This window comes from Arvicola amphibius, chromosome 12, assembly GCF_903992535.2.
Source record: "Arvicola amphibius chromosome 12, mArvAmp1.2, whole genome shotgun sequence".
Classification (NCBI taxonomy): domain Eukaryota; kingdom Metazoa; phylum Chordata; class Mammalia; order Rodentia; family Cricetidae; genus Arvicola; species Arvicola amphibius.
The window spans coordinates 5,377,085-5,390,612 of NC_052058.2; the positions used below are offsets into that span (position 1 = coordinate 5,377,085).

Consider the following 13,528-nt stretch of genomic DNA (forward strand, 5'->3'; position numbering starts at 1 on the left):
CTGACAGTGTGTACGAGCCCACTCTCACACTCGGCCCAGGACTTGGTGGACTCTGGGGAAACCCGGCTGCTGTAGAGAGCTGGGCAGCCTCCGATGTGGTGACCTGTTTTCCTCCCATTCCAGTAAGCACTACCCTGTGTACTCCCTCAATGTGGCCTCCATGTGGCTCAAGCTGGGAAGACTGTACCTGGGCCTGGAGAACAAGGCTGCTGGGGAGAAGGCTCTGAAGAAGGTACGTGGGGCTGGGGGCTGGGGCGTCCCGGCAGTGAAGTCTGCTGAGTGCCCTTGTGCCAGGGGAGGCCGGTGACCGCAGGAGTGGAGGGGAGCAGCTCTAGGCTACCCTCTGGCCGTGGCATTCCGGGGTGCTTTCTGCAGATAGAGGTGGGAGCTGCTGCTAAGCCTGCTCTTTGTCTGACCAGGCCCCTTCAGGATAGTAGTGCACACAGCAAGGGGCTGGACTGGGAGAGCTGGGGAACGGGTTCTCTTGCCTGCATTTTAGGATTGAAAATCCAATGCCTGGTCTCAATCAGGGGCTGGATCTAGAGTCATTCAGTGTTGGGATGTTGCCTGGGCAAATTCTAAAATGAACTTAACTGATCTTCATTCATGGAAGCCCATCGCACATGGGTTCCTCTTCCAGCAATGAGGTAGTTTCCTGATGTGGAGGGCTCAGATGAGTCTAGGTGCACAGTGGCCCTTCAGGTAGGACCCTTGAAGCTGGAAGCTTTAAAAGGCACAGGGCCCCCAGGCATGTGCCATTGGTGTGTGTGTGTGGGTGTGTGTGGGTGTATACACATGTGTAGGTGTACATGTGCATATGTACAGGTGTACTAATAAATATGGAGGCAGAAGGCAGCCTCCGGTGTAGTTCCTCAGTCCACATTGTTGGCAGAGTCTCTTGGTGGCTCAGAGGTCACAGATTTGGGCAGGCTGCTCTGCCGTTGAGTTCCAAAGATCACCCATCACCACCAGTGCCAGGGCTATTTTATAAGCTTGTGTGGGTCTAGGCCCAGGCCTCAGGTCTGTGTTTGAGACGGCACTTTACTTCCTGAGCCGTCACCCAGGCCTGCTGTCCATACTGAGATCCCACACAGCAGCTGGGCCATCCTCCTGAGAAGCAGGATCTCTGTTCTACGTGGATGTTGACAGCGCAGTGTGACTTCAGTTAGTCTGTGGATTCTTTGAGAGACTTTGTGTAAACACTGCATCCACAGTCTAGGCCAGCCCTCCCTCCCATCTCCCACCCCTCCACCCCTGCTGCTCCTCACATTTCCCAAAGCGTCTGTGGGGGGTTGTGTCATACCCCACATCCCAGGTAAAAAACAAGGGTCTGGCTAGGATGAAATGTGAGTTGTGTGATTTTTCTGTTGATGTCCTGTCCATTGTCTCAGTGACACCAGGAAATAGGACCTAGTTAGGTCACCACTGGAAAACCTCAGTGAGTCAAAAATGTCTAGAATGGTGGGTTAGAAGCATGTCCTGAGGTGAGGGCTCCGGGCCGTTCTTCTCCTGGGTTATCTGCAAGGTGAGGGGGAGGTGAGAAGGAGGCTGTGAGGTAGAGATGGAGGAGGTGGAGGAGGAGGTGAGGAGGAGGTGGAGGTGAGGAGGAGGGTGGGAGAGGTGGCTTGCGCGCTGCATCCTGAAGCACTGGCGTGCAGCGGGCCAGGATCCTGGACCGGCTCATCTGCCCCATGTCTTGCCCTCTCCTAGGCCATTGCCATCATGGAAGTGGCTCATGGCAAGGACCATCCATACATCTCCGAGATCAAGCAGGAAATCGAGAGCCACTGACCGTGCACCCCAGCTTTTCTTCAGGAACCTCATAGGACTTGAATATTTCGAGCCTCACGGGTCACCCCAGCCTTCGCAAAGCCTTGCCCGTGCCGCAGTTTCAGGTTCATGTTCAGCTCTGACCTTAAATCCATCTCCAGTGCGTTCTTTTTTTTTTTTTTTAAAGGTCATGGCATGACTTCATGAAATACAGATTTAGGGCAGATTGAGCTTTAAAATTGCAATTATTTTTCCTCCGTGCCTGTTGGAATGTTCTGCTTAGAGTTGACCGAGGAAAGAATAAAAGAGCCAGGCCTTGGAAGTCTTTGTTTTCTCACATCTGTGAGGATGCGCTCGTGTGTTGTGCATGCATGTGTACATGTGTGTGGGTACATACATGCATGTGTGGTGGCGGAGGCTTCTTCTCCTTCAGTCCTTGAGTCCAGTTCTCTGCCCGCGAGCGGGGTTCGTCTTCTTTGGTCTGCAGTTCCTTTCACATTAGACTCTGGAGGGAGAGGGCAGGAGGGAAAGGTGCTAGGAGCAGCCAGCCGACCTGGGTGCCTTTCCTGGAAGGAGGACTTGGCCTCTTCCCGGATTCTCTTTGGCACCTTCTGGAGATACTGAGCAATGGAGGCTGCGCATTCCTGCCATTTCCCCTCTTGTTCCATTGACTGTGCATTCCTCTCCTGTTCTGGAAAGACTCCAGAGTAAACTTGAGGAGGAAGAACTAATTCCTTACCAACCGTGTGTTGTGAGCAAACACTGGTCTCTACCCCCACGCCAGCAGGAGTCCAGCTCCTCCCAGCCTGGCCACCAGGACCACAGCAGCCTGGGCTGTTAGCAGTTCCTACGCTGAGGAGCCCACTGTGCCCCTGAGGACAGAGATGGTGCTCACAGAAAAGTCTCTGCACCCCACAGAGTGCCATTTCCCCACAGGATGACAAGTAGAACTTAATGGAGGTGGCCTCTGGTTGTCTGTCACAGTCCCCTTGGGAAATGGCTTGAGTGACTGGCCAGCACCAGTGTGTCCCCTCCCCTTCATCTACATGTGGAGGGCTCTCAGGTCACCACACAGTGGGATTGAGCTGGAGGAATGCAGTCTGTCTGTGGAGTCATCCAGTGGCCATCTCCTGGGTGCAGAGCATGAAGGCAGGGACGGTCCTATTCTTCCTGTCGAGGCTCGGTGTTCTAAGAGTGCTCATTTAGTAGATAGCCGTGGCCGAGTGTCACGTGAGCTTGGGATACCATCTTTATGTCAGAAAGATTTCGGAGTCTCAGGAAATTAGAAAAGTGTGCCCCAGCCTGGAAGAGACGCCACTGGTCAGGTCCGTCCACCTTCCCCAGATACAGAGGCAAACCCAAGCTGCTTAACAGTGTGCACCTTTCCCTGCACTTAGCAATTGTTCCCAACCTTAAAGAGTGCAGATGTCCTGATTGCCTCAGGATGCTTGCATTCATGAATATGTGGTTTTTTTCTCTCTCTCCCCCAACCCTGTACCCTCCCCTCTTTTTTTTTTTTTTTGACAGGGTTTCTTTATGTATCTCTGGCTGTCCTAGAACTCTCTATGTAGCCCAAGCTGGCCTCGAACTCAGAGGTCTACCTGCCTCTGCCTCCCTAGTGCTGAGCTTAAGATGTGCATCCCACACCTGGCTCACATTAATCATCCTAAACATAACTGTGTGTGTGGCATTGGGGAGTCGATTCCCAGAAGCATAAGTTCCAGATCAAATAGGACATTGTTTTAAACTTCGAATAATGACCATTTCTTTATAGTATCTGTTTCCCTCTGCCCTTAAAACAATAAAAACAACCCTAAAGTCTTAGTCTAATACGTTTGTTGCTGAGTGGGCTCCTTTTGCATATTGTAGAAGCTGGGTCTATGAGTAGGTATCAGTGGCCGAGGTGTTTTCTTTTGACCTTGATACTGGCCCTAGGGTACATGTGTGGTTTCCTCACACCAGCTGGTCCTTCTTGCCCAGCAGACAGCATCAAACCGTGTACACGTGAGGGCTCAGTCCCTCTGGTCGCCAGGATGTTACTTCCACTCCATGTGGCCTGGCTACACAGTTGTGCTTGGTTCCCCGTGCCAGGTCACTGCTGGGCTCACCGTTAACAGCTCGTTATGAAGGACACTGAAGAGAGCAGAAGACATGGTCAGAGGGGTGCCCGCCACGCTCGCAGCAGCCTGGACCCCGCCATCTGATTGATTGTCTTTAATGAAGCTTCCATTACACAGGCAACCGCCAATCTCCAGCACCAAAGGGTGAAGTGTGGAGCTGGGTGCTACAGGCTCCTAAGTAGGCCGTGGTCTCCAGAGAAGAGCTTCCACCCATCCAGGGGTTATCACTTGGGGTCTGCCAAGAGTTACCTTGTCAGTGTTGGAGAGGAACAAGGCTGGGGTTCTGATGCCTAGAACCCAAAGGCAGGTGGGTATGGCAACCCACCTGTAACCCCAGCACGTGGGACACGGAGACAGGGGATCCCCGGGGGGGCAGGCTTGTTAGCCAGACTAGCTCAAACAGTACACTCGGGGTTCAGCAAACAATTGGGGCTCAATATAGGTGGAGAGAAATTGAGGGAGATACCCAGTGTCAACCTCAGGCCTCTGCACACATACCACACACGGGAACACACATACAGATGTAAATAATAATATAATAATAAAAGATTGTCTCATTAGTACAAAGTAGAGACAGGGAGGGTCTCGATGATAGTGTTTGCCTGGAACATAAGGAGCTTCCAGCCCTCTTCCTCCCCAAACCTGTCACTTTTACTCAGGAAATTCTAAGATTTTGGGAGCTGTGTGCCAGGAACAGAGAGAACCAGGACACACACCTTTCTAGGATCCTGCACTGGCCTCTGCCTGTTCGTGTCTTCCATAACTTAACGGCCCTGAAGTATATTGGAATGTTGGTCTTCATTGTTGAAAATACTTCTGCCTCCATTTGAGACAGGGTTTCTCTGTAGCTTTGGAGCCTGTCCCATAACTCGCTCTTGTAGACCAGGCTGGCCTTGAACTCACAACTCAGAGATCCTCCTGCCTCTGCCTCCCAAGTGCTGGGATTAAAGGTGTGAGCTACCACCACCTGGCTTCCAGTTTTTTTTTTTTTTTTTTTTTTTTGATAAATGGGCAGAGGCAAATTGCTTTCTTTAGGTGGAGAAAACATTTTAGCCCATGCCTGAGGTCTGCCAGGGATTGTTGGATGTATTTAGTTTAGTTTCTCTCGCTGTGATAAAATACCTGGACAAAAGCATCTTTTAGGGGAAAAGGGTTCATTTTGGCTTTGAGTTCTGAGGGATGGAGTCCATTGTGGAGGGTAAGATGCAGCAGTAGGTAGGGAATGCATGATGGCGGAACAGAAGGCTGGCTGGACACACGGCAGAGAACAGCGCCTGAGGCCAACCCCAGAGACAGCAAGGCTTGACCTCCCTCCTAAAGATCCATAACCTCACAATGGTGCCACCAACTGAGAGCCAGGACTGCAAGCCTAGGAGGGACAGCGTCTTACAAGGTTTCCAACTTTATATTTTAAATCAAAATTTTTAAAGAATTTGTTATTGCATGAAGGTACAGTTGCCCTCAGAGGCCAGAAAGGGCTGTCAGATCCTCTAGAGCTGGCGTGTGGAGAGCTGCCTTCTATGGATGCTGGGATACAAAATCAGGTCCTATGGAAAGGTGGAGAACTCTTGAGCCTTCTCTCTACAGCTCACCCCCAATAACTCTAGAATCTTTAGAACTGGCTCTCTCCTCCCTCCCACCCGGAGCTGCTGGGGGCTTTTCTGGCTCTACATCCCAGCCAGTGACACACTGGACGTCCAGAGGGCTCCTGTTCACAGATTGAGAAGCTCATCCATTTGTCTAGATTTTTGCCTCAAAAAGGGTTTCGTTGTTTGCACAGCCCAACCCAGTCTTCTCAGTGCTTGGATTTTGTATTTTTTACAGCTAAGGAAAGTAAAATGTAAGCTCATGAAACAGCAGTCTGTTGAGATCCCTGCTCCCCTTCCCTCTGATGCATGCTTGGAGCACTTGCGAACATTTTTTGAATGTTTCTTTGGTTTAAGGGATTCTTTTCGTTTTTCTCAAGCTGCAGAAGGCTCAGTGGTTAAGAGTGCCTCCTGCGGCTCCTTCAGGGGAGGGACCTAGGTTTGGTTCCAGCACCCTGTTGGGTGGCCCACAGCCACCAACAGCTCCAGTTCCACCGGATCTGACTCCCCCTCTGGCCTCAGCAGGCACTGCACTTATGTGCATGTACCCTCAGACACACAAGTACACATAAATATTTTAAAAGGTTGATTTGTTTGTCTCTGTTAATATTTTCTTTGGAGACCAACAAGTCTGCATGTGCTGATAGCTTTAACATTTTTAAATTTTTATGCATACAAGTTTTAACTCATGTATGTATGTGTGTGCAGTACATGTGTAAACTGCCCAAGGAGGCCAGGAGAGGTCATTGGATCTCCTGGAACTATAATGACAGACTGTTGTGAGCTGCCATATGGGCACTGGGGCTCATCAAGAGCCATCTCTCCACCTCTCATGCTAATGGTTTGACTTCTCGAGTGTATACTGAAAATTGTTTTTTAATTAGCTAAAGAAAATACACTGGGCTTGCTCAGTGCTTGTCTCCCCACCGTCTCCCCGCTCTCGATTTTCACTGGCCCATTTGTGTTGTGTCTTTTACAAACATTATGTAGTTCTTATTTCAAGAATTATAATTGTCCCATTGACAAGGTAGCCATTATAAAAATATTTCCATGTTTGCTGAAATGAACACCTTCTTTTTCCCCAGAGAGACTTTCAATATTCCTACTCACAAGGCTGGCCTCTGGTCTCTGTGGGCATAGATGGCACATGCAAATGCACACGCATACATGCGTGCACCCACACATGCACATACATACAAAGTAAGGGAGGCCAGTGTACTCAAGTAGTGCAGATGTGTTAATGAAAGACTTAAGTGCTTTCTCTGACAACAATCAAAACAAGGTTTATTGCATGTAGAAATCAATAGATATCTTTTACAAAAACAGGTTAGAATAAAGATCTCACATTGTAAAGGCACATAGGAGAAACATTTTGTAGCAATGACAGGGACAGAGACGACATCCTCTAGGACCAATATCTAAATAAGACTTCGTAAGAAACAGTGCAAAAAAAATACTGTCAAAAGTCAGCTCCCTACACCTCAGCGCTGTGTGAGAAGCTGGCAAGCAGGAGCTTATTACCTGATACGAACAGCTCATGGACAGCATGCGTCGCCTGGCAGGGGACTCTGCCGGGACAGTCAGCGTGGTTATCGGGGACGTGGGAAGGAATGTCCTCTTGTCTTCACTGCAGTTTGCTAGGAGAGAGGCTTGGCCACCATCTCTGCCGAGCGGCAAGCGGCTGCTATGGACAGGGCGCTGAGTCCCAACCTGGAATGCGTTTTCTACAGCGTACACCATGGTGGGTGCCAGCCCTTGAAAGCCAACCACACGTGACTTAGCGCTGCATTCTGTCCTTAGTGAGAGTCACTAGGCTTCCGTGGCTGAACCAAGAACTGTAAAGCAAGCTGGTTTCTAAGCCGGGGGCGAGAGTGTCTATACACCATTTCAAAATAAAATCTATAAATGTCCATTATTTTGAAGGAAACAGAAATTCACAACGTTTGATAGAACGCAGAGCAAAAGGAAGCATGAAAATACTGAGTGAAGGCGCAACTCGAGTGAACTAGCCTGCGGTGTACATGACAGGTCACAGGTTACACTTTTAATAGTCATCTGCATACGTAAGCCCCTCCTCCCAGAGTACCCTCAGCCAGGTCAGCTGACCGCCGAGGGATGGAGGGCACACTTGGAAACCATCTCTGGTGAAGAGTGAGCTTGTATTGGAAAAGACGTGGCTAAAAACGTTTAAGACAGCCCGCAGTGGCAAGGAACTTCAGAGAAAATTGCAGTAAAAAATCTTACAGCATTTGAGTCTGAATAAAAGAGCTGCGAAGGACAGTTTTCAGTTCAATGCTGAAGGTATTTATTAGCTAACACTGTCGTTGGGGGAGGCAGGAGGCCCCCGGAGAAATGTCAAGAACGTCAGGCGCCTGCCCAGAGCCACCTGGCTAAACTTGAAGCAGCATTCCTGAGGCCTGAGCAAGAGGTCCCACCCCAGGCATGGAAAAACCCAACCTAAGATGCTCGGCTTCTCTCCTCTCAGTCTTCCACCCCAGAGTCGGTCCCTGGAAAAGGAGGTTGGGGAAGAACAAACAAGGCAGAGGGGTTGGCAGGGAGATTATCACGGACTATCAATCTCAGCACAGCCGGTGGGGCTCCTGGGAAGCCCTGAGGTGCACCTGTGCCCCCACCAGGTGACAGTAAGCAGGGAGGCCAAGGAAGAGCACAGTCCAGCAAGCTAGAAGCAGGTTAGACTGCAGGTTACCAAGCAATGCTGTCACCGAAAAGCCTGTGAAGGGCGCCTCAGAATAAACAGGGAAACCTGCTGCTACCCTTATTTTTAATAATACTGATAACAGATTTTTTTTCTTTCTTCTGGTGCTGAGCGACCGTGTCACCAAGAGGGACATGATGGAGGATGGCCTGGTCTTCTGCCACCTTCATTTTGATCACTCACTTCCCAGGTTACATTTCTTGAGGCCATGGAGCCGTTTTTTGTTAAATTAAGATTTCCTATGTGGATATTTTAGAGGGTTTAAGACCATGGTTGCCAGATTTAACTTTGTGGGGGGGGGGGCATGGGCAGGTAGGTTAAAATTCAAAGTGAGCTTCAGACTGCTGGTCTGGGAAGCAGCTGAGCGAGCATGAGAAGCTGGTAGTGGGGACGAAGTCAGTGACATTAGAAAGGGTGCCACCTCGTCCCCATACCATGAGAACACTCACAGCTACTGCACAGCTGTGCCTGTACTCTGAATGCATGTAACTTGCTTGGGCAGAACTCTGCTCAGAAGCCACGGGGGAAGGAGGCTCTGCAGTGTCAGGCAGAGTCTCTGAGCAGCTGTCTAGGCACAGAGAGAGGCCATATGTCACAGTCCCCTATAGGCAGCAGGCAAGGAGCCCGGGAGAAGTGGATCTCAACACTGGAGCATGGCTTTTCCTGAGGTGTTCCATTGTCCTTTCCAACTCTGGTTCACGCCAGGGTTCAAAAAATTGTATACCCAATGAATTTTGGGTAGGAAATTGGGGGCTGACCTAAGCTCTCCCCACCATGTCTTTGGACAAGCTCAGGGCACTTTTGATAAATGATGCCCCTGATGGCACAGCTAGAGCAGAAGAATGGCTCTTGTGACGCTTTCCTAGTAACCATATCTAGGTTGGCATTTGCTCCAGCCCCTGCCGGATGACTCAATGGCCTTTAATTACCTCTAAAATGAGGAGGCTGATTGGAGCTCTGGACAGCAAACAGTGATTTCTAAGCAGTACTATATTATCCATCTATGCGACTGAAGGATGCCAGGTCCCTAATGCCTGGTCATGGATAGGCTAATGGAGAAGGCCGCAGCGAGAGGTAGAGAAAGACATGCACTGCATTAGGCTGCAAAGGCTAAGCAGGGTGGTCTAGACAAAGACGCCCACTTCCCCTGAGTTTGTGATGGGGATGCAAAAGCTGAGAGCAGGGCAGAAAGGCTGAACACTGGACAGGCTGGTAGACCGGTGTCCCAGCTCCCCTAGAATAACTGACATTTGGACAAGCCATTTGGGTTGGCAGCATGTGGCTGCACACACCCACCCATTTCTCCAGACATGTGGATGCTATGTTCCACACATGTATCACGAAAGGTGGTTTGCTGCTCAAGGACTCAGAAGCTGAGGTGAAGGCCGGCACCATTCTACCGCTTCGCTCAGAGGGTAATCCGACAGGGCCAACTGACTTATTCTACCCTCCAGAGACAGCCAGTCTGTCACTCATCAAGTTGTAGGCCACCAGGGAGTGCGCATAGGGGGTGGACTGGAAGACACAGGGTGCTCGTTGCCTGAGGACATGTTTGGGACTCATTGATAATGCCGGGCCTGAGGTCAGAGGATACAGAGCGATAAGCTAGTGCTTCAAGAAGCAACTGAAGACCCCACAGCAGTCTGTCATGTGCCATTCGGCATGCAGGGGCAGCTCCCAGCCCTAGGAGATGTAAGGCCACCGTGCTAGGTAGCCACATCACAAAGAATCAGTCCTGTGTCCACTAGCTCTTAGCTGAAGAAAAGCCGTGTGGTATTAGAACTTTAATGAGCTGGGAAGAAACAAATGACAGGGATTCAGTCAGCCCAGAAAGCGCCCTCCATTTCCGGGAACTCAGCCCAGGTCAATCTACATTAAACTAGAAAAAAAACAAAACAAAACAAAACAGGAAAACGCTGACCTCCTCTGCACACTGGGGGTGGTAGCTAAGAGCAAAAGCTGACAGTGGGTAAGGGTGTGGCTTGCTTAGGAGTCTGCGTCCCACAAAGACCCTCTGTCCAGGTTAGTGGAGGTGGCTGAGAGAGCCCAAAACACCGGCAAAAGAAGGAAGGAGAGAGGGAGGAAGGGAAGGAAGGAGGGAGGGAGGGAGGGAGGGGAAAGAGGGAGACAAGCAGTAACTGAAGAACAGTGAGTGAGTAGGCCCGTTCTCATAGCAGAAAAGTCTCCCAAAGTAAGCGCATTAAACCAAAGCTTGCATGACACAGTGAGATGCCCTCGTCCCCCACCCAAGAATCTGCAGCCCCTCCAAGTGAGTAGAGGGACCCACTGTCTTCACCTCAGTAAAGCAACCAGCAGGCTGCCTAACCCTGCTCTCACCTCTACCCTGAGCGGGGAGCATTGAGGAGGGAGTGTGTTCAGATGTGCGGTCCTCCTACTCCAACTGGAACCACCTTAGAGCCCCACTAGACCAGCCAGTCACTCCTGGCCTTCGCCACAGAGCATCTCAGCCAGGATGCGGAGACCCTGAACAGGGACAAAGGTGGGCATATGCAAATGGGCGTGAGCAGAGGACAGAACCAACTGCTCAACATGAAAACCTCAAACCAGGGGTGGAGGAATAGCCTGCTGCTCTGTTGTGAGATGGGATGTCTTACTGGCTCCCGTTTTAATTTTTCTCCCCCTTCAAATCCAAACTGCAGCCATGGGCTCTGACAGCTCCAGCTTCAGTCCCAACACATTGTCAGGAAACCTATCCAAAACCCTGACTAGATAACTAATTTAATACACTTAGCTTCAAGGCTTACTCCTTGGCTAGCTTCCCAGGTAGAGCGGGCTCTCGGCGATTGTTATGCAGATGCCACTGAGAGGACTTGAAATGCCTGCTGCTGATTTAACCAGAGATCTATGGGGGCTTCCTGGGGTGAGAGAGGGAATCCAAAATATGCTGAAGAACCAGAGGCAACAGTGTTTAAGGAGGAAATACAGTGCAGGACACTTAGATGTTGTCCCTTGGGTTTCATAGTGCGTTGGCTAGGAAGCTGGGTATGAAAACTACGTCTTCCCTGTCCCTTGTTCTGTTAGCATAAGACAGAAACAGCCTCAGTGATGAGTTCAGAGGGGCATCATTTCTCCTCGCTGCTCACATGAGACATTCTAACACAACAAGGCTTAGAGACGGCAGGTGCATATCAACATTCTTCATCCCAGAATGAAACTGTTAGTGGCACCGACTGTTAGGACACCTGAAAGAGGGAACTGTCTTCAAAGGACAGCCCCCCCATTTCCCCCCAAATACCTATGTCAGTGTGCCAGGTCTACAAGGGTCATGATCACTTACGCCCCTCAATTCATTCTGCACCCTGGAAGGGAAGGCAGAAGTGCCCCGCTTTTAGATTCTGAACTCAGATGCTGTAGGAATACCAGCATCAGCACCATGCTGGCCCAGAGAGAGGGCAGCTCTGGCATCTTCCAGAGATGCTCATAGGGAATCTGCTGTCATAGGCATCTACCAGTGTGTTGGGCGGGGTGTGTGTGTGTGTGTGTGTGTGTGTGTGTGTGTGTGTGTATTTTGGTGGGTGGAGTGGATAGAAGCCACAAAAGCATGCTCTTTCTGGTTGGTCTTTTCAGCTCAGTGGGGGCAAGAAAAGGAAAATGTAACTGTGGAGGAAGACATGACACGATCAGTTCCACAAACACAATTAGAAAATTAGAAAAGACACGGAAGGAAACTGGGCTTCAGTGTGAGGGTAGCTGATACCATCACTGACCAGAGACAGCTATGCAAGGAAAGGTAGGCGGCGGAGGATTTTACAAAAGACAGTCTCAGTATTCATCATGAGGGGCAAGGACGGCCTGTGTGTGGTGTTCACACCCGAAATCCCAGCGGTTGGGAGGTACAGGCGGGAGATTGGGAGCCATCCTCTTGCTCCACACCAAGTCCAAGGTCAGCCTGGGGTTCAGCCTCAAGACATCAACAAAGAAGCCCTAGGTGGAATCAACTCAGTCCTTGTTAGCCAGAGCCTAGAATCAAGAGGCATGCAGTGAGGTAGGTAGGGTGCATGCCTGTCAGGGGTGTGCATCCTGGCCAGGGCCCTGCTGCCGAGGGCCAGGTGGCTCCCAGATGTGAGCTTCCTTAGCCCTTAAGACCCTTCTAACAACTTAGCCATGGATAGGAAAATGGAATAGACCCAAACCTCACCCTCTTAAGTCCCATCCACTACACTCAACAGTATTTAGTTAAGAACCCACACCAAGGCCCCACCCGATGCCATTCCCACCCTGGCCTGTTATCTTCTCTCAATCAGGCAAAGGGCTGCGCCATGCTGATGGCCTGGCCCAGGGCCACCAGATGAGGGTGTTGGGAGCATGCAAGACGGGCTCCATCACCGCACCAGAGTTCTGGACCAGAACAAGGGCTGAGCGAGCAGCAGAGCCAGCAGCAAAGACAGCACGGCCAGCCTTAAACCTTTCACCCCAGGCTTAGGGACTGAGAGATCACGGGGATGAGGGCAGCAAAGGAGCATTGGGAAGCAGCTCTCCAGCGAGCCGTGCGGATCCAGTGTTTAAGGGGACACTTGAAAGGGCCTTCCTCGGCTCTCTTCCTTCCAGCTGGGAGTAAATTCTTTCTCTTGCCATTTTTAACTGGGGGCATTTGTCTGCACCTTCACTAGGGATGTGTTCCCTTATGCCTCTGTGCCTACAATGTCCCATGGGGTCACCACCTTCCCTCCCGGGGGCTTATATGCAGATCAGTCAACATGTGGTTCAAATGAGAAGCACTATATTATTGTGAAAAAAATGCATTATAATAACTCAACAAAACTTATTCCAAAGAAGGAAAAATAAATTATCTCATATAAAATAATACATGATGTTTGTAAGTAACTCTGGCTCTTGCCTGATGCCAGCCATATGCCTCCAACTGAGGAGGCAGATGTTGTCCAGAAGTGGCGCCCCCTGCAGGATGGAGCTGGCTCCCTCCTCCAGAAGCTGCAGCTGGGAACTCAAATGAGCCTGGAGTTCTGCAGAAACTGGACCAGGACTTGGTAGACGAACTTGTACTGCGTGATGGTCTGGATCATGAACATCCTCTGCTCCCTGAGAAACCTCAGCATCGTGGGCACGTCCACCTTCTGCAAGGGAAAGAAAGGGCACACAGCCTGAGACAGGAGGCCTCTCTCAGGCTCCTCCCACCTTGGGAAGCCTCTGCCCACTGCCCAGGACCAAGAAGGGACCTGCCCCTTCAAGGCCGTAGGAATTGGCTCTATGCCAGGGTTGGAGAGAGCCTGGTCACTGGTGGGTATCATTCGGTTTGTGTTTGTTTAAGCTTACTCCTGTGGGTGATCTGAGAGCTGTCGGACTCGAACACTGCAAGG

General features: G+C 50.6%; 2 protein-coding genes across 3 annotated transcripts in view; one reads left to right on the forward strand and one right to left on the reverse strand.

The window, feature by feature from the left end:
- Smyd2 (SET and MYND domain containing 2) overlaps positions 1-2,092 on the forward strand; it is a 42,255-nt gene extending 40,163 nt beyond the window's left edge. Inside the window, exons 11-12 of the mRNA XM_038349905.1 lie at positions 124-232; positions 1,711-2,092. Of these exons, the coding sequence (XP_038205833.1) occupies positions 124-232; positions 1,711-1,791 (190 nt within the window). The 3' untranslated portion in view covers positions 1,792-2,092. The remainder of the gene's footprint in view (positions 1-123; positions 233-1,710) is intronic.
- A 10,844-nt stretch (positions 2,093-12,936) lies between these two features.
- The window catches only part of Ptpn14 (protein tyrosine phosphatase non-receptor type 14), a 132,825-nt gene continuing 132,233 nt past the window's right edge, over positions 12,937-13,528 (reverse strand). For both annotated transcript variants that reach the window (XM_038349581.1, XM_038349582.1), the window contains one exon: positions 12,937-13,285. In XM_038349581.1, coding sequence (XP_038205509.1) covers positions 13,157-13,285 — 129 coding nt within the window. In that variant the 3' untranslated portion in view covers positions 12,937-13,156. The remainder of the gene's footprint in view (positions 13,286-13,528) is intronic.